The 19,019-nt window shown below is 33.8% G+C and overlaps 2 protein-coding genes across 3 annotated transcripts; one reads left to right on the top strand and one right to left on the bottom strand.

The window, feature by feature from the left end:
- Positions 1-4,487: 4,487 nt before the first annotated feature.
- LOC130945996 (uncharacterized) lies at positions 4,488-6,629 on the bottom strand. Its single transcript, XM_057874677.1, has 10 exons — positions 6,553-6,629; positions 6,400-6,465; positions 6,100-6,174; positions 5,973-6,026; positions 5,735-5,821; positions 5,442-5,507; positions 5,260-5,358; positions 5,071-5,157; positions 4,813-4,986; positions 4,488-4,770 (listed from the first exon to the last, which is right to left on the bottom strand). The coding sequence occupies exons 1-10, from the start codon at positions 6,627-6,629 to the stop codon at positions 4,488-4,490; spliced, it is 1,068 nt and encodes a 355-aa protein (XP_057730660.1).
- An 8,973-nt stretch (positions 6,630-15,602) lies between these two features.
- Positions 15,603-19,019, top strand: LOC130946439 (beta-glucuronosyltransferase GlcAT14A). Of its 2 annotated transcripts, XM_057875190.1 has the most exons (5): positions 15,603-15,724; positions 16,272-16,997; positions 17,098-17,173; positions 17,421-17,536; positions 18,223-19,019. In XM_057875190.1, exons 2-5 carry the CDS (start codon positions 16,430-16,432, stop codon positions 18,720-18,722), a joined length of 1,260 nt encoding a protein of 419 aa, XP_057731173.1. In that variant the 5' UTR covers positions 15,603-15,724; positions 16,272-16,429; the 3' UTR covers positions 18,723-19,019. The 2 variants fall into 2 exon arrangements, with proteins under 2 accessions (XP_057731173.1, XP_057731174.1); XM_057875191.1 differs by lacking the exon at positions 15,603-15,724 and having other exon boundaries at positions 15,884-16,997.

Below are 19,019 nucleotides of genomic sequence, written 5' to 3'. Positions count from 1 at the left end.
TTTTTTGTTATTTTTAATTGAGTTGTTGTTGTTCAGGTGTATTATATCAGACATGATTGGGTGTGTTTTTAGTTTTTGACATGGTGTATTCTGCAGCCTGTGTATTAACAGTTTATGGCTTTAAATGTCATTCTGTAGTTGAGTTGTTTCGGTTCGGGTGTATCACATTAGACATGATTGGGTGTATTTGTATCATATCTATGGGTGTATTCACAGTTCTGACACGGTTTATTGTGCAGCCTCTCTCTGTTGTTGATGACGAGCTTGTTCCGAAGGTCGGAATGACCTTTACGACACTTGAAGATGCCAGAAAATTTTACAGGAACTACGCCAAGGCTGCAGGTTTCTCTACAAGAGTTCGGTGCACAAATAGGAAGGGAAACGAGATTAAGAATCAACTGATTACATGTAGCAGAGAGGGAAAATGGAAATCTAAAATATCTCCAACCGAGAAGACCAATCTGACAGCCGGTTTAAACTGTCCTGCAAGAATTTATATACACACATTGAAGGATGTCGGTTCTTGGATCATTTCAAAGGTTGTGCTGGATCATTCACACCCCTGCTGTCCAAGCAAAGCAGAGATGCTCAAACAGCACAGGGAACTAAGCATGTCCATTCGTCGTACGATAGAGAATAACGACGAGGCCGGTATCAGACCAAGCAAAACCTACCAATCATTTGTTGCGGCTGCCGGGGGTCACCGCGAGTTAAATTTTATCAAAAAGGACGTGAGGAATTACATTACCAGGGAAGTGCGGAATGTTTCCGAACAAGAAGATGCAAAGGAATTCGGGAAATATTTCTTAAGAATGAAAGAGAAGAATCCGAATTTCTTTTTTGAGCTCGAACTCGAGGAGGATCAATCGATTAAGCTGGCTTTTTGGGCCGATGCAAGAAGCAGAGCCGCGTTTGAGTATTTCGGAGATGTCATTTCATTCGACACCACCTACAATACTAACAGGTAACAAACTGTCCCTGTTTATGATGCTAAATTAATTTATTTTTACGAATCTGCAGCAGAGGTGTATATTGGCTGTTTCATTGGGTGTATTCGAAGCATTTGTTAGGGTGTACCTAATGATTTTGCATTCTGGACCATGGTAATTCGTTTCAGGTATAATTTGGTCTGTGGTTCTTTTGTCGGGGTGAATCACCACGGTCAGTCAACACTTCTCGGATGCTCTTTGATGAAGAACGAAGAAATTGAATCATTCAAATGGTTATTTCAATGCTGGCTTCGTTGCATGGGAGGAAACTCTCCGAAAGGGTTTCTCACCGATCAGTGCGCATCAATGAAAAGGGCTTTAGAGGCCTGTATGCCAACAACAGTTCACCGCTGGTGTATTTGGCACATCATGAAGAAGATTCCAAGCAAATTAAACGGGTACAAGGGACATGCCGATATCGAACAACAAATGAGCCATGTTGTTTGGAACTCTCATAGCAAAGACTCATGCGATAGGAATTGGAACGATTTTCTGGTGAATTTTGGTCTTGCGGACAATAAGTGGCTTTCAGGTAATGTGTTTTTAAAATCTGCAGCAGAGGTGTAAATTGTACGATCTCTCGGGTGTATTTTACAGTGTGTGTTTGGGTGTATTATGCAGATCTGTACGAAGACCGTCACATATAGGTTCCTATCTATCTGGACCACCACTTCTGGGCAGGGATGAGAAGCACACAAAGGAGCGAGAGCATGCATTCATTTTTTAACAAGTACATCACCCGGAACAGCTCGCTCATTCAGTTCGTCAAACAGTACGATAATTGCCTCGGAAGCAGGGAGCAAGCAGAGAGAGAATCAGATGCTGCAGATTTTCATACGGTCATACCGTGTGCAACCAAATCCTCCATCGAAGCTCAGTTTCAAGATGCGTACACTCACGCAAAGTTTAGGGAAGTCCAAGCCCAATTCAGAGGAAAGGCGAATTGCATCACCACATTAAAGAATTCCGCTCTAGGCTATTCAGTATACGAAGTCGGAGAACAAGTTTCCAGCTCAATATTCGACAAGTTCGCGGTTACCTACGATTCAGTTGCAGCCGAGGTAAAATGCCAATGCTTATTATTCGAGTCGAGAGGGATACTGTGCCGTCATGCACTAAGCGTGTTAAGCTTCGAACAAGTAAGCCAAGTGTCCCCTAGATACATACTGGAACGATGGAGCAAGAAGGTAAAGAGGCAACACACACACATCAAGAGCAGCCACGACGAGCCACTAATAGAGCCAAGAAGCAAGAGGTTCGACCAATTGGTTTTTCGTTCGCAAAATATTTGCGAATTTGCCTCCGAATCGGAGGAGCTGACTGCAATTCTGCACCGTGCGTACGATAACGTTATGGCCGAGATGGAAGCATTAAAAGCCAAAAGGAAGGGGTCATCATCTTTATCCCATGAAGACGCCAACTTGGAATCCGTTAACGAGCTTCAAAGCCCGCCAAGGATTCGAACAAGAGGCTAGGTTCAAAGCTCGAGAAACAGATTGCAAATGCCACAAAAAAGAAGAAGACGAAAGTTTTAAGCGAGGTAAATGTAATGTTCTTTAAATTTGTGGCGATTGAGTTTATTTTTCTAGTTAATAGTTTAGCTAATGCGGGAGTGTGTTATATTCAGATAAACCTGTTTGATGCTGCATCAGCGGCGCATTCAAATTGCAGCCAATATCATGGACAAGTTATAAATTATCAGCTTAGGGTACCAGCAGCAGGGGATAACTCTTTGGGTGTATAGTTATAAAGAGTATGGGTGTAAAAGCTCTGTTTCTTTTGGGTGTATTTTTGTTAATTGACAATTTACATATAGACACATATAGATACATATAGAACAAAAGCTGTAAAAATTCACAGGTTATGGGCGTATATTTCAGTTGATGTTTTTCTTCATATTTTAGTACATGTAATTCATTCATTTTGAATACAGCACACACAGTTGGGTGTATATTTTATTCAACCTCGGGTGTATTATTAGACTTGCATTGGGTGTAACAGTTTATAATTTACGTTTATATATGCCTTTATTTTTTCTTCATATTTTACCACCTGTAATACAGCTTTTGAATACATCACAGGCAGTTTACCATCACAGATAGTTTAACTATCAGAAAAAATATACATCGAATAGAAGTTGTTGATAAATGGCAAATATTTACATCATTTGTTCAATTTACAAACTACGCAGCAGTTGGATTACCCAATTTCTATATCAGCAGAATTAATCTGACAAAACGGACTCAATAATACAGAGGATGGCTTCGACAGCCTTATAGCACTACTCTCTATAATTGCCCGATCTCTCTGTTTATTCATCTCACTGAATAGTATCCGGGAAGCATACTCCACTCTATAGTGGTCTACCTCCTCCTACAATTAAAAAGTATGTTATGTTTAAACAGAAATATTAATTCAGTAAAGTAATACAGAGTTATATAGTTCTAAAGACAGTTACCTGTGTCCAATTATCCCATTCATACTTCCCCTTTTTAATGTTTTCCGGCTCAATTAACTCAAGCCACTTCATAACGTAGATAGCACAGTCATAGCTGAAAACGAAGAAAATAAATTACAAATCTCATTTAGGAAAGTTTAATGTTCAGACTCACAAATTTATACCTTGTTTTTTGCCCTGATATTTTAACATATGATGCTTTAATTTCCTTTTCCTTCTCGCCTTTCTCCAGAGGTTTCCCGCCGGCATATGTTATCAATCTTGAAAGTACATATCCCTTAAATACCAAAACAAATCAGTAATACACCCGAATGAATGCACAGGATACACCCAACTGAATATGAAATATACACCCAACACAACCTTCGAAATAGACCTATCTATTAAAGTAAAGAAGACAGAGGCAACTTACAGTGAATTTATTAATTTCCTTTCTCTCATCGCTTGGAGCTTTTTTGTGTAGCGGGTCAAGTATTTAACATTTCCGCTTTGTTGTATTTATCAGCCATAACCACCAATGTCCCGAGTGGCAAACAGGAGCAAAAATCTGAAGGATTGCCACATTTCAACAGTGTGTTATTTTATTTGGCATATAAGTAAATAAATAAGCGTACTAACAAATTTAGCAAACCAAAACTTACATATGGATGCGAACTTAATTTTTTTCTATCTATGAAGTGAATGAAACTCGGGTAGGCTTCCACCCTGAATTCCTTTTCCGTTTTCGGGGATATGAATTCCCCCCTTGGGTGATCCGAAAGTGCCATGCTCTGCAAGAATGCGATACAAGAAATGAAATACTGAAAATACACAACTTACACCCAATCTAAGCTAAAAAATACACCCAAATCAATGCATAAAATACACCCAAAGTTCGTAGAAGTAACACTTACCACAATATCGGGGGGGAGACAGTATATTTGTTCCCGAAACCTCTTTTCATTTTTCTGGTTTAGGATGAGGCAGATGGCAGATACAATCTAGAAATCAATTTTAAATTAATAAACATTGCAGTTGACTTTGGTGTAAAAACATTAATGTTAGACTAAAATTACCTGAGATTCTATATCACTTTTTGCCTGGAGGGATGCAAGGTGCATTCTCATCAAAATGTATTCTCCTTGGCCAATCAGAGTGCATATCTCCTCAAACTCGTCAGTATCGCCTTTTGCATCTTCCTTCAGTCTCGTCTCCCAGATGTAGCACTTTTGTTTCATATCATCCGGAATTTGATTTATTCCCCCAGGAGTTTCAAACTTTGCAGAACTTTCTCCCCCAGTCTCACTCTGAATTTGTGGACTTTCGTCTTTTCCCTTTGCCGCACTGCTTGCTAATTTTTGGACCAAACTGTCTAATTATTCTAACATAGTTGCAGTTTCTGGAGATTTTTCCCTTTCTGTCTCCTGCGTTGACGCCCCCTCCTGGCTTGAATCTGTCAATCCGAGGCTGAATGATGGCATCCCCGGATCTGTTTTAGGAACATAGGTTGCTGTCCGTGCCATCATCAACAGGGCAGCAGCGTCCTCTGCGTCTGGATGACTGCGTCATTATGTATAAGAATAAGAGTAAGAATAAGAATATACGGATGATAAGCAAAGATTGATTTTAGTCTAATGAACTTACATTTTTGTTGGAGCTGGGGGAAGCTTGGGTGTTGTTTCTTGAAGTTGTTTGGGGGTTTCTTGAAGTTGTTTGGGGGTTTCAGAAGTGCTGCACAGTTACACAAAATTAATCATGGCGTAAAAAAAAACTGATCAGGAAGAATATACACCCAAACTGTTAGCAAATATACACCCAATACTATTTTCTTACGTTTCTCTAGCCCCTTCAATCTGTAGCATAGGGGTTGGTTCGAAATCTGCGTCAGTGGTTGTTTGTTGGGATGCCGGCACAAAAAACTGGATCGGGACTCTAAACAAGAATAAAAATGAAAGGTTAACAATGTATTTGAAAATAATAAGGTTATAAGGTTGAAATATTCTTGGAAAACTCACATTGCAAGCGCTTCCGACGGTGTTTGTTCCCTAACAACCATCATATTCGAATCAGTCGGAGTCAACCTAAAATACACCCAAAGAAGGTCAAAAAATACACCCGAACAATTCAAAAAGAAGACAGGCTTTGTTTTTTGAGAACTTACATACTTGCAGTTTTTGCTTTTTTTTGCTGCCTTTTTTTTCTTGAATAAAATAATAAAGGGCTTTTTTTTCTAAAAAAAATATATACAGAATTAGAAGTAGAAGTTATTAGAATAACAAAAGTAACAGTTATTTGAAAGAGAAATTACATGCTCTGAGACGGCTGGTTTACACTACTCTGTTCTGTGCGTCCTTGAGAGGAAGGATCATCACTTCCCAAGTTCACAGCCGGTAGTCTAAACAGATTTGATGTTATTCAAACGAAATATACATCCAAATTAGTAAACAAGATACACCCAACTTGATCCACAAAATACACCCAAATTGTTTCACAGAATACATCCAAATCATGATAACAAGATTTTATTAAATAATAAAGCTTCTTACGTTTCAGAGGACACATAGCGACCTTCTGTCGATCGCAGGTCAGCTTGGTTCTCCCTGCGAAACAAGATACAATTATTAGCAAACAAAAGACACCAAAATCTCAAATACACAGCCCAGCAAGACATACCCCTCTGCAGCAGATTTATCAACGTTTTTCCTTAGCCATTCATCGAGTTCGTCACTTGATATTTCATATCTCTCACTACATTCATAAAATAAGACGTTAACACAAAATAATTACGATGATAAACCGTAGTATAGCTTACGAGGTACTGTACCCGTCAAAGTATTGATCTTCTTCAGGAGGTGAATCCTCCACAACAACTTTTTTCTTTTTTTGTTGTGTTCTGGGTGGAAAAAAAAAACAGTACCAATCAGAAATAAAAAATTAATTTTATCACATAATTTTATCCAAAGAAATGCTTACTTTTTTGGAGTTGTTTTTGTTTCTTTCTTTTTCTTCTCCTTCTCCGCAGGCGATGATTCTTCGCTCCTATAAGTTAATAATAGACACTTCAGTTAATACATGAAATCTTTATAACGAAGCCAAAAGAAAGGAGTATTAATTTCAGGACATTACTCATCACTTGGTTCAGATTCAGATTCTGAATCAGAATCTGACTCGTCTTGCCTCTGCTTTCTTTTTCTTGAGTCCATTCTGGAAGGCAAACAATTGTCATTTAGAACATACTAAAAATACACCCAAATGAATTCACGAGATACACCCAACTAAATATACAATATACACCCAACGCAGCTAACGAAACACACCCTGCTTAATAAGCTACATACACCCAACGTGGACAAATAAAATACACCCAAACCGAAAAAGAAATTACACCTAAGTATGGTACTTACTTTTTTCCCTTTTTGCCGGGGTGTTTTCTTCCCGAATCCTCCGAGTCTTCTTGAGCCTCAGACTCAGAGGTAGAAGTGTCACTGTCAGTAGTTTCTGTCTCCGAAGACGATGTTGGGCTCGCCTTCCTTTTTTTTGTTTTTTTTATTTCTTGTTTTTTTTTTTCTTTTTTTCTCATTTTTTCTCTTGTCTCTGCCATCTTCACAATCCCCTGAAACATGAGATATTTTAGTTAGCACCATTCGGGTAAATAAAATACACCAAATTATTATGATTACTCACCAAAATTTCCCCTCTTTATGCATTCATTCTCTCCACCAACTGCTCCTTAGTCCAGTTGGCAATCCATGGCTTTTGTGGTCTTTCAGCCCTGTTCTTGCCTTTGTTTTTTGAAAGATGAAAGTAGATTATCATCAGGGCGAAGAGGCAGCCATTGATTGCCTTCTTCTTCTTCTCTTGATAGTCTGTGATGCCCTTGACCATGAAGGTCAAAATATGCCCCCCCCAGTTTCTCTCCGATATGCCGTCCATCTTAAAAATCGGGGCCAGGTGCACGGGCGATATTTTGTTTATCGTCGTTGGCAAAAGGAACGCCATCTGTATGTAGAGGATGAATATCCTCTTGAACATCAGGCGTTCCTCTTCGTTGCCAACGCCAATTTCCATCATTTCATCGGTAAGACTTTTGAGGGTCTTACCCTGGAATCTTCTATAAATTATTTTGTCATCATCAGAAAGTTTCTTATAGTCAACTTTCTCAGGAAATAGATCTCCTACAAAAAGGAAGACAACAAAGCATCCAAGTCGGTTCAAATACACCCAAGCATCAGGTTAATATACACCCAAGCAACAACTTAATATACACCTATAATTTTGAGCTAATTACCTGTTGCATTGATGCCAAGCGCATCACCTATTTTTTTTGGGGTTATTTGGAAAGAACCATATCCTGTCTTCAGTCTGTTCTCCCCAAGTTTGAAGTTGTTTGCCAGCTCCCTTAAGAGTTGGTGATCCACCCTCAGTGGTGGGATGTGCATCAACCCACCGAATCCAAGATCCCTCACAATCGCCTTCTTCTCCTCAGTCATGTTTCTGAACTTATCATTCAGGAGATGTGTGGCACATTTAAGGTCTTTTGTTTGGTTTCTTGCTGCCATTTTCTCTGAAACTAAAAATACACCCAAAGATATCAGTAATATACACCCATATATATATGACTCAGATACACCCATTAATAACAATAAGATACACCTATTGATAACAGTAAGATACACCCATATAGATGAGTCAGATACACCCAAAGATATCAACAAGATACACCCATTGATAACAGTAAGATACACCCATATATATGAGTCAGATACACCCAAAGATATCAACAAGATACACCCATTGATTACAGTGAGATACACCCATAGATATTATTCAGATACTTCCATATAGATATCAGTCAGATATCACTCAACCATGCTTCAATATCAAGCCACATTACAAGGTTAAGTAGTTTACACCCCCGAATCTACGGAATAAACCCCCAAAAATCAACAAAAATAGCAAGAAAACTTAGAATAACAACGTAGAACGACGTAGAACTTAGAAGAACGACGTAGAACTTAGAACAGTGTAACAAAGAAGCAAGAGTAATAGTAAACCCTAGAAGAACGACGTAGAAGAAAAGTAAAATATACAGTATCTTAATGGACTTACGTTGAGTATTGTTGCTTTGTTTTTTCTTCAGATTCTTCACGGAGAGTTTGATGGTGTTTTGATGCAGTTTTCGAACTACGATTTCTATATTTTGAACTTTGATTTTCGCTCGAAAATGGGAGGGTTTCGTTGTTTTGAAAGCGCCTTGAGAAATGGAAGAAGTGGAAGAAGTGGAAGAAGTGGAAGAGTCTGCCATACGTAACCGTTCGAATGTTGAGCGCGTGATTTTGACGCGCCATCTTATCTCTCTTCATGCGTGTGAGTTCTGTTTGGGCTGGGCCAACTTATATGCTTGTAGGCTTGTATGTGTAGCAGGCCCGTAATCAATTAAATTAGTAAATTCCTAACTAACTTGAATATATACTGAATGAATGAATCAAGTCACATATATTATATATTAGCATATCCGTGCAGGTGGAGGGGGATACACAGAAGGATGATGCAGAAAATTATAGTGTCGTGTATTATCCACCTTGTATTTATCTTTTGCGCTGTTATTTTGCATGATATTTTATTTATTTTGTACTATCTGTATTGACATTTATTGTTATAATGTAAAATAATACTGAATTTATGGTTATTAAATTTTTTGCTTGTTTAATAATTTTTGGTGGGATAATTCAATAGTAACTCATTATATCTTTTTAAAATTTATTTTGTGGCCCTTTAGTATTTAATGTCGATTTTATAGTGAGATTTAGTGTCGAAAAAAATTCAATGGCAATTAACTCAATATTTTATATTAAATTTTATGGTAAATTTGACAATAACGAACGAATATGTTATAGTGTGATAATGTTTTGGATATATATAAATAATTTAATCTAATTTTTAAAAAAATGTTAAGTTGATGGTAGGATTAAAAGTTTTATGAAGTAGCCAAACTAAAGATCATCATCAAGGGTTCATAATAATAAGTTTTAGGAGATGAGATTAAGTTGATGTGGTATGTGAAGTTTTGATAGCTATAATTTTTGGCTTTGCCTTAATGGCTTGAATTATGAACGGTGGAATTGGGAAAAAAACAAAGCTGATGAAATGAAATAAGTTGAATGGCACCCAAAACCCATATATAATTAAGGAAAAGTACATGTAACCAACAATATTTTTAAATAATATTTGAACAATATAAATTAATAGGATTAAAAGAATAAATTGATCTTAAATTTAATTAATAATATTAAATTAAAATATAATATGATTGATAGTTGTTCATATTGTTCAACAAAATCATTGTCCTCTTAGCATTTTTCATTAATAATGCCCCACCGGTATTAGTTACGCTGCCATCCTATTTATTAGTCTACACCAATATTTAAAGAATATTTTAATATTTTTGTGTTAAAAAATTCAAATAAAACCAATAAGACATAAAATAACATTAAAAAAATAAAATAATTATTATAATAACCATGATGATGAGTTTTATTTTATCAATTATTATACAAAAGTTTATTTTAATGAATATATTAGTCCGACAAATTTAAAAACAAAAATAGTAAAATAGCCTATTAGTCTATCAATTTAAAAAAAATAATAAAAATAAAAAAGTTAAGACTTGAACACAAATTTAGCCAACTGAATTCTAATCATATTTTACATAATCTTATTAGTTATTACTAATATTTTTATAAAAACTTTGGGGCTCCCACTATCCACACTTAATTCTACCGTTTTTTGGTGATAGTCTGTTCGGTTAGAAGCTAAAAAACAAATTTAATATCATTTGTTGAGAGATTAAATCTTTAAAAATAAAGATTATGGTGATTTTCAGAAATATGATGAGACAAAAAGAAATCATCGGAGATATTTCCAAAATTAATAATGCAATGGAACAAATTCAAATTTTTATTTTAAAATTTTTTAAACAAAAAATTATTTGTCGGAATAAATTATCTTTTTTAATTTATTTTATATATTTTTCAATTAGAATTTGTTGGGATGAATTTATTTTTTCTTAAATAGAAAATGTTAGAACGATTTTTAAAAAATATTATTAGGATGTTTAAAAAATAGTATCTAATTTATCAAAAAATAAAAAATTATTATTTTATTTTAAAAGTATAAAAATAAATAATTTTTAGATATTTAAAATTTATTATAAAAAATAAATTAAACATTAAATTATGACACTATAGAATTCACTTTCTGAAAATACTAACAAACATATTGCGTGTGTAAAAAATTTGAGTAAATTCTCATTTTGGTCCTTGAGATTCACGCGATTACTCATTTTGGTCAATGGAATTCTAAATTACCTATTTTGGTCTTTCAGATTCAAGTCCAGGCACCAATATGGTCCCTCAATTCTTTCCGTGTTGAGATTGCACCCTTCTTACCACGCTGGATGATGAGTAAACGACATCGTTTACTTTTGGCGTCTAAACAAGTTATAAACGAAAAATAGTAGAGGTAGAGAAGAAGATGAATACTTTATTTTGGGTCTCCATCGTTTCTTCTCTCTTTATATACAAAACGATGACATTTCTGACTTGTTTGGGTGCCAAGGATAAACAACGTCGTTTACCCATCATCCAATGTGGTAGGAAGGGTGTCATCTGAGCACTCCATTAGCCTAATCATCAACGAAAAGAATCGAGGGACCATATTGGTGTCTAAACTTGAATCTGAAGGACCAGTATAGGTAATTTTGAATTTCAAGGACCAAAATGAGTAGTCGCGTAAATCTCAGGGATTAAAATGGGTATTTAGTCGAAAAATTTGCAAAATTTGCTGCAAATTTTCAAATGCATCATATACGTGAAAATAACAAAATTGCATTTCACCGTAATTCACCTGAAATTCAATCATATACGGATAAAAAATCGCCGGTTTGCACCTAAACTTATGTCTGAGTGATCAAACTTAATTTTGTTGGTCAACGGTATCTTTGTTAGCATTTCTCACTTACCTAAATTTCTTGAGATATCTAAAATCAATTTAGAGAATTAACCAATCAAGTATACTAACTTACCTTTCATTTTCACAAAATTACTTTTGAAATAAAATATTACTAATAATTTTACAGGAATAATTAAACATAACCATTCTTAAATGGTATCATATAGTTTTTTGATAATTATATATTAAATAATTTTTCCTCTCTCATCCGTGACAACACTAAAAATAAATCACAGCAGGTCACTTCAAATCTAGTTTTGGGCCTTTCATCCGCTCAACAACAAACTCTAGTAGCATTTTTGAAAAAGATTGAGTCTCACTCATCATAATATGGAGATAAAATTATTCCATTCCTTTCCAAAGATAATGGCCATCTAATTAAAATGGATTTCTACCAAATTCAAATATTCATTACCTTTATTTTTAATTATGTCTTTTTCTTCTTTTTTATGTATATATAATCAATTTCTTTTATTTTTATATTCCGATATTGAGCTACAGTCTTTTAAGTAGCGTTTAGTTAGGAGACTGAGATTGAGACTGGAGAATTAAAATTTAATATTATGTTTAGTGGTTAGAGGCTAAAATTAAAATTTCAGTTTCTATTTTTAAAATTTTAATCCTTCACTATCTGTAAAAAGTAGAGACACATGAGACTAAAATTTTAGAGATAAAAACTAAAACTTTAATAATATTTTTTTTTATCAAAAATATCTTCATTTAACTTTTCAAATCTACCATTCAATCTCCATATTTATTCTAAATTAAACAGAATACTGAGACATAACTCGGTTCAGTATATTTTACATCAAACATAATACAAAGACTTAATTCAGTCTCAGTCTCTCAATCTCTATCTCCTAGTCTCAGTCTCTTTTCCAAATACAGCCTTAAAGATGCTAATATCCACTCTAATTGGTACAAAGCTATGAAAAATGAGCTGTATACTCTTGAGTTGACCAAAATCTGGTGTATTATTGATTATCCTACAAGTGTTAAGTCGGTTGGCTATAAATGAGTATATCGTATCAAAACGCAAGCTTGATGGTTCGGTTGATAAGTATAAGGCATGCCTTGTAGCTAAAACCTTTATAAAAAAACTGGAAGTGTTGATTTTTTGAGAAGCTTCTTTCCTGTTGTCAAGTCTACCATCATGAGATTGGTTTTGGCTTTAGCATCTATGAAGTATTGGCTTATACATTAGTTGAATGTCAATAATACTTTCTTACATAGAGATTTTTCTAAAGAAATTTACATGATTCTGCCACTTAAGATTACATCTCCTTAACCAAATTAATGTTGCAAGTTGTTGAAGTCATTATATAATTTACGACAATCTAATCGTTTGTAGTATGACAAACTTTCAAATCTTTTGTTATTTCATGTATACTAGCAGACCTTATCTGATTATAGCTTATTTGTTAAATTTAGTAGTGCTGAATTCTTTATTTTTTTAATTTATGTTGATGATATTATTTTTACTGGTAATTTTATTTCTAAACTTATTGCCATTAAATTTATTAAGCACCAACACTCTACATTAAAGACTAGGATCCGTTAAAATATTTTTTGGGTATTAAAGTTGCTCAATTAGCAAAAGAGATTTATTTATCTCAAAGAAAATATTGTCTTAATTTTTTAGAAAATTGGTTTATTAGGTGCCAAACCTACCTTTGTTCCCATAAATAGTGCCACAAGATTATATCAAGATAATAGCCTCTTGCTACCTAAGCCTTTTATTTATCGTCGTTTGATTGGACGACTTATCTATCTCACTACTACACGATCAGACATCATATATGCCACTAAATAATTAAGTCAATTTATGGCATCTCCTATTGAATCTTATCTTTAAGCTGCCAAATGTGTGTTAAGATATTTGAAAAATAGCCCTGACAAAGAAATTTTTTTCTCAAGAAAATTTGAACTTCAAATCCTTGGATTTAGTGACTCTAATTGGGAGAGATGCCCCGATACTCGAAGTTGAAATGATGAAACTTCTTTCCATACTCTAATTCTGGACAATTCTTTAATTTCTTGAAAAACTAAGAAACAAACTACTATTATTCGATCATCCACTGAAGTCAAATATCATACTCTTGTTAGTATAACTTGTGAACTTCAATAGTTACTCAATATGTTGCAATTTTTTTATATCTCTCCAGTTCGTCCACCAGTATTATATTATGATAGTCAAAGTACTCTTCATATCGCAGCTAATCCGATTTTTTATGAACGGATTAAAATTTAGAAGTTGATTGTTATTTAATTTGTCAGAAAGCTCAAGTTGAAATGATGAAACTTCTTTCCATACATTCTTCTGATCAATTAACAAACACATTTACTAAACCTTTATTTCCTCAACCCTTTCACTTCAATCTTTTTAAACTTTGTTTTTGACATTTTTCACTTTTCAGTTTGTAGGACATAATAATCATCTTTGCCCTCTTACTAATGACAATATCAAAAAAAATCACAACCGTCTATATATAAATAAATTTAGCCCAACAAATAGAATAAATTTTTTTGTCACACTTTTTCTCATTCTGTAACATTCACAGCTTATTCACATTTTTTTAATAAACAAAGTTAATTATGCTAACTTATCTTTTGACAGCTAATAGAATCACCTAGAAGATTTTATTGGTTTAGCTATTTTGTGTTCAGTCAGTTTTGTGTGTGTGTTTATATATATAGGTAGCATTGTTTTTTGTATTTCAGCATGAAAAAAATACACAATCAAATTATTCTTTATCTTCATCATTTTGTCTATTTCATGTTTTATTATATTGAACCACTTTTCCCTTTTACCCATGACAAGACCAAAAAAAAAATCACAACAGTTTATATACAAACAAATTTAGCGACAGATAAATTACTCTACTTTAATGCATAAACTTCTTGCAACTCACCATTTATCTAAAAAAATTACCTGCATATTAAAAATTTATAATCATATATTTATATATAAATATATATTATTTAACTCATTTATAACATATTTTTATTTTAATATATATTTTATATAAATAATTTAATTTAATAATTAATTTTTATTATAAATATAGTAAGGTTAGTTTAACTAATATATATCTTAAGAATATATACTAAATTTATTAATAAAAATATAAAAATTTAATATTTTATTTTATATTTATTAAAATAAAAATTTAAAATTTTATATTCTAAGATATGGATCCCTCTTCTAAAGTTATATTATTATCTTAGAAAAAAAGTATATCATTAATTACTTTTAAATTAAGATAATGGACTCACAAATACAAATTTTAAGTAATTAAAGCATCATTTGACTATTTTACTAACATTGTCATTTTATAGGTTTTTTTTTTCTAAGATATTACATGAAGCTAAATTAAATTTAGGCCTAAACATAAAATCTAAATGTCTAGGATAAGGATTTTAACTTGTTCAGCGAATTTACCAACGGTTTCGTTTAGACAATAATAAAAAATATCTACAAAAAATTTTGATATTTAAATCAGTAAGAGTTTAAATAATTTTTAAATGAGATTTAATAAAAAAAAATTTGAGTATTAAAATATTTATACATTTATAGAGATATAAATGTAATCTAGTCATTATTTGAGAATGACTTTAAAAAATAATGAGTGATTATTATCTTACAGAATAAAAATTATCCCATATTTAAGTTAGTTATCATCTGAACAGTAATAATTGAAATAGTTAGAGAGCATTTAACTTACCCTCTAAAATCTAAATCAAGCCGAATGTAAATTATAAAAATCCATATTTAAGTCTGTCTAACCCATATAAAGAAAACCACATGTACTTAATTTGTTACCGTTAGATCGACTTTGTGTAACCTCATTTCGAATATAATTTGTCCACTAATAAAAACATAAATTAGACATATATTTTGTAAGCTCAAATATAAACATTTTTTCATTTATAATAATCTTAATATGCTTTTAGGATACACATTACTTAAATTCTTATTAAATTGACGTAAAGAAATATAAGAGCAAACTTGGTTATTAAACATAAATAAAATAATAATAAATTATTTTTTTTTCAAAAAAAAAAAAAACACCAATTTGGCGACACGTTCAATGAAACACTGAGAAGCAAAGTTACAAGATTACATTACACCAACAGAATAAGAAACTGGTTTCTCATCGGTTTCTGTTTTCCTTTTTAACAAAAAATAAATCTGAAATCATCACTCATAATCTTTATTCTCTTCCTAGACGTGGATGCTTCTTAACATCTCCATCTCCATCTCCATCACAATCACAACACAACGCAGGTTCACCTTGATCTGTTTCTCGTTAAAACTAATAACCACTTTATATTATTATTAATTGATGTTATTTTCCAGCTGCATGTATTCTTTATATAATAATGACCATGATCATCATTATGAGCTAAACCTTCAGCTCTTGTTCCTTTCCTCCTGCAACTTACTTACCCTTCACGATTCTCGTCTTCTTTTCTACTCTCTCAATGTTAATGCTCGTCAAAATTTGAACTTTTGATCCGGGTTTTTCTCCATTTCAGTTTTTCTTTTCCCTCTTTCTTTCGAGATGAATTTATCATCCGTTTATCAAAGAAACGTTTTTGGATCCTTGTGTTTTTCTAGATATGATGTTTTCATTTCAATAACAGATTTAGAAAAATCTTCTTTTTCTTTTTAGCTGGTTTGATAAGAACAATTACTTTAGTTGTTGATTTCTGTAATATATTTTAATGATTCGGTTCCCTTACTGAATGATCAAAGAGTAGGTATAGATTGAATTTCTTTAGTTTCATGTTTGTTACTTTGTTATTGATCGATTCATTCATTCATTGAACAGACACTATTCAAAGGAAGAGAGTATTGAGGAGACTTAAGAGGATTCCAAATATGTATGTGTTAGTGGCTGTTGATGATGGATGGTGAATTGGAAAAACATTATATGTTTCAGTGATTCATGAAAATTGAATAAGAATCCCTGAAGCTCTAATTAAAGAGATGATGGGGTCCTTGTACTTAGAGAAGAAGTGGTTGTTCCCTCTCCTAATAACTTCAGCTGTTTGCATATTGTTTCTTGTTGTGACCTCAAGCTTGGGTGTTGCATCTTCAATTCACTCCCTGAATTCACTCTTTTTCTTTCTCCCGTCTCATCAAGCAAATGAAACCACGGATGTCATGGAAAAAAAGGTTGCCCCTGCTCCAGCTCCATCTGGTCCTGTGATTCCCCGGTTTGCCTATTTCATTGCCGGCTCGAAAGGCGATTTGGAGAAGATTTGGAGGACTCTTCATGCTGTTTACCATCCGCTAAACCACTATGTTCTTCATTTGGACCTCGAGTCCTCGGTAGAGGAAAGGAATGAGCTTACTTTGAGAGTTGAGAAGCAGCATATCTTCAATGAGAGGGGAAATGTTTTCGTGATTCAAAAGGCAAACATTATTACTTACACAGGACCAACCATGGTTGCTGCTACCCTTCATGCTTGTGCCATTCTTCTAAAGAGAAGCAAAGATTGGGACTGGTTTATTAATCTCAGTGCTTCAGATTACCCTCTTGTGACTCAAGATGGTTAGTTGTTCGGCTTATAGAAGAAATGTTTCTGTTGCCATTTTTAAGCTTCTTTTGCTCAATGATTATTAGACTAATATACAGGTGTATGATTCTGCAGATCTTCTATATACTTTCTTGGAGGTAGATAGAAATCTTAACTTCATTGAGCACACAAGTCGGTTACGATGGAAGGAGTAAGTTTTCCTTCTCCCTCCTTCCCCCTGACATAAACAACATTACAACCCAAGGTTATCGAAGTCCCTAGTTAATTGGGTCTCCTATCTAGTTTATGGATTTACGTGTATACTCCTACGAGTTCAAGCATTCAGTTTTACGATTCTAGTTTACCAAAGTTCCACTAGTTAGGTGAACTCTCAAGTTTGATTATCTTGATTGAACCTGCTTTTATACATGATTCCCGAATTGGACCACATTGTGCAGGAAAAAACGAGCGATGCCTTTGATTGTTGATCCAGGGCTTTACCAGTCAAACAAATCTGAAGTATTTTGGGTCACTCCTAATAGAAATTTGCCAACATCATTTAGACTATTCACTGGTTAGTTTTCTTTTTTCATCTTGTAATGATTGAGTTTGATCACACTTTTCTAAAGGTTCATTTATGCTAATTTGGAGGAGAATAGTCAACTTAGAGCATGAAACCAGAAATAATTGTGTAAACTTTTTATTTTTTGTTGATGAGATGTTGGTTGCTCTTTTTTCAATTACAATGTATGCATGATCAACTTCAAAAACTTGTTCTCTTATAGCTTGTATTCGGTAATGTTAAGTACTTCAAGACAGAAAATACAAAGACATTGAGACAGAAACAAAACAAAAGAAATTGTGTCTCTATTACTATCCTCGCTGTCCCAATTTTTGAGACGATAGAAAATCAGGCAAATTTTATCTCAAGAAAGAGATATGTTTCTCTTTCTCCAAACAACTTCTACCTTAGTGTACAAATATGGCATTATAGTTTCTTCTTTCGGTCCATGAGAAACTAATTTTCAAACAGTTAACCAATGCACTATGTTTTTGACATTCTATTAGGCTTTACACGCACACATGCACACATGAATCAATATAATTTGCGCTCACATGACACAGAATACATGCACACATGTTTGAGAAGTTCTGAGTGTTAGCAACATGTTGACCAAATAACTGTTGGTCACTAGTAAGTAGGACTCTTTTTCTATTTCACTTTCCATTTTTTTTATGAATTATTGTTGCTACATATAGGTTCAGCATGGGTGATTTTATCGCGCGAATTTGTTGAGTATGTTATCTGGGGATGGGATAATCTACCAAGGACCCTTCTCATGTACTACACTAATTACGTTTCTTCCCCGGAAGGCTATTTCCATACTGTTGCGTGCAACTCGCCGGAGATGGCTAAAACTGTTGTCAACAGCGACTTGCATTATATTTCTTGGGACATTCCTCCAAAGCAGCATCCCCACATCCTAACCATCAAGGACACAGACAAAATGATAGCTAGTGGTGCCGCCTTTGCAAGGAAATTCGTTAGAGATGATCCTGTTCTTGATTTGATAGACAACACATTACTACATAGGAGCCCTGGACTATTCACAATGGGAGGTTGGTGCTCAGGAAAACCAGAATGTACTGAGCTTGGGGACATATATAACCTCAAACCCGGTCCGGGAGCTGAAAGGCTTAATCGCCTTGTTTCGCAGGTGGTTTTGAATGCTAAATCCAGTAAGTTTCAGTGTATCTAGATCCTATTGGGAGCTTTCTTATTGCTTGAGATGGAAGAACCAGACAAATGAAGGCGTTTTTTTATATACAAATTACATATTCGTGATTCATAATAGTCGATTTAGTCTCTTTTTTACACGTTCATAAATTTATGAACGTATTAACAAAGGTTAAATCGACTATCAATATGGATTGGATAGAATGCCACCAAATTAGGGACATAACTCATGAGATTGGAGTTAAGGTGTACATTATTCATAAGATAGTTGGGAAACATTTCAATCCCACATTGTGAACATTTTATGCATAACAAAAAG

Source organism: Arachis stenosperma, chromosome 8, assembly GCF_014773155.1.
Source record: "Arachis stenosperma cultivar V10309 chromosome 8, arast.V10309.gnm1.PFL2, whole genome shotgun sequence".
Classification (NCBI taxonomy): domain Eukaryota; kingdom Viridiplantae; phylum Streptophyta; class Magnoliopsida; order Fabales; family Fabaceae; genus Arachis; species Arachis stenosperma.
The sequence above is the reverse complement of the archived record's forward strand: the minus strand, read 5'-3'. Positions and strand labels throughout refer to the sequence as shown.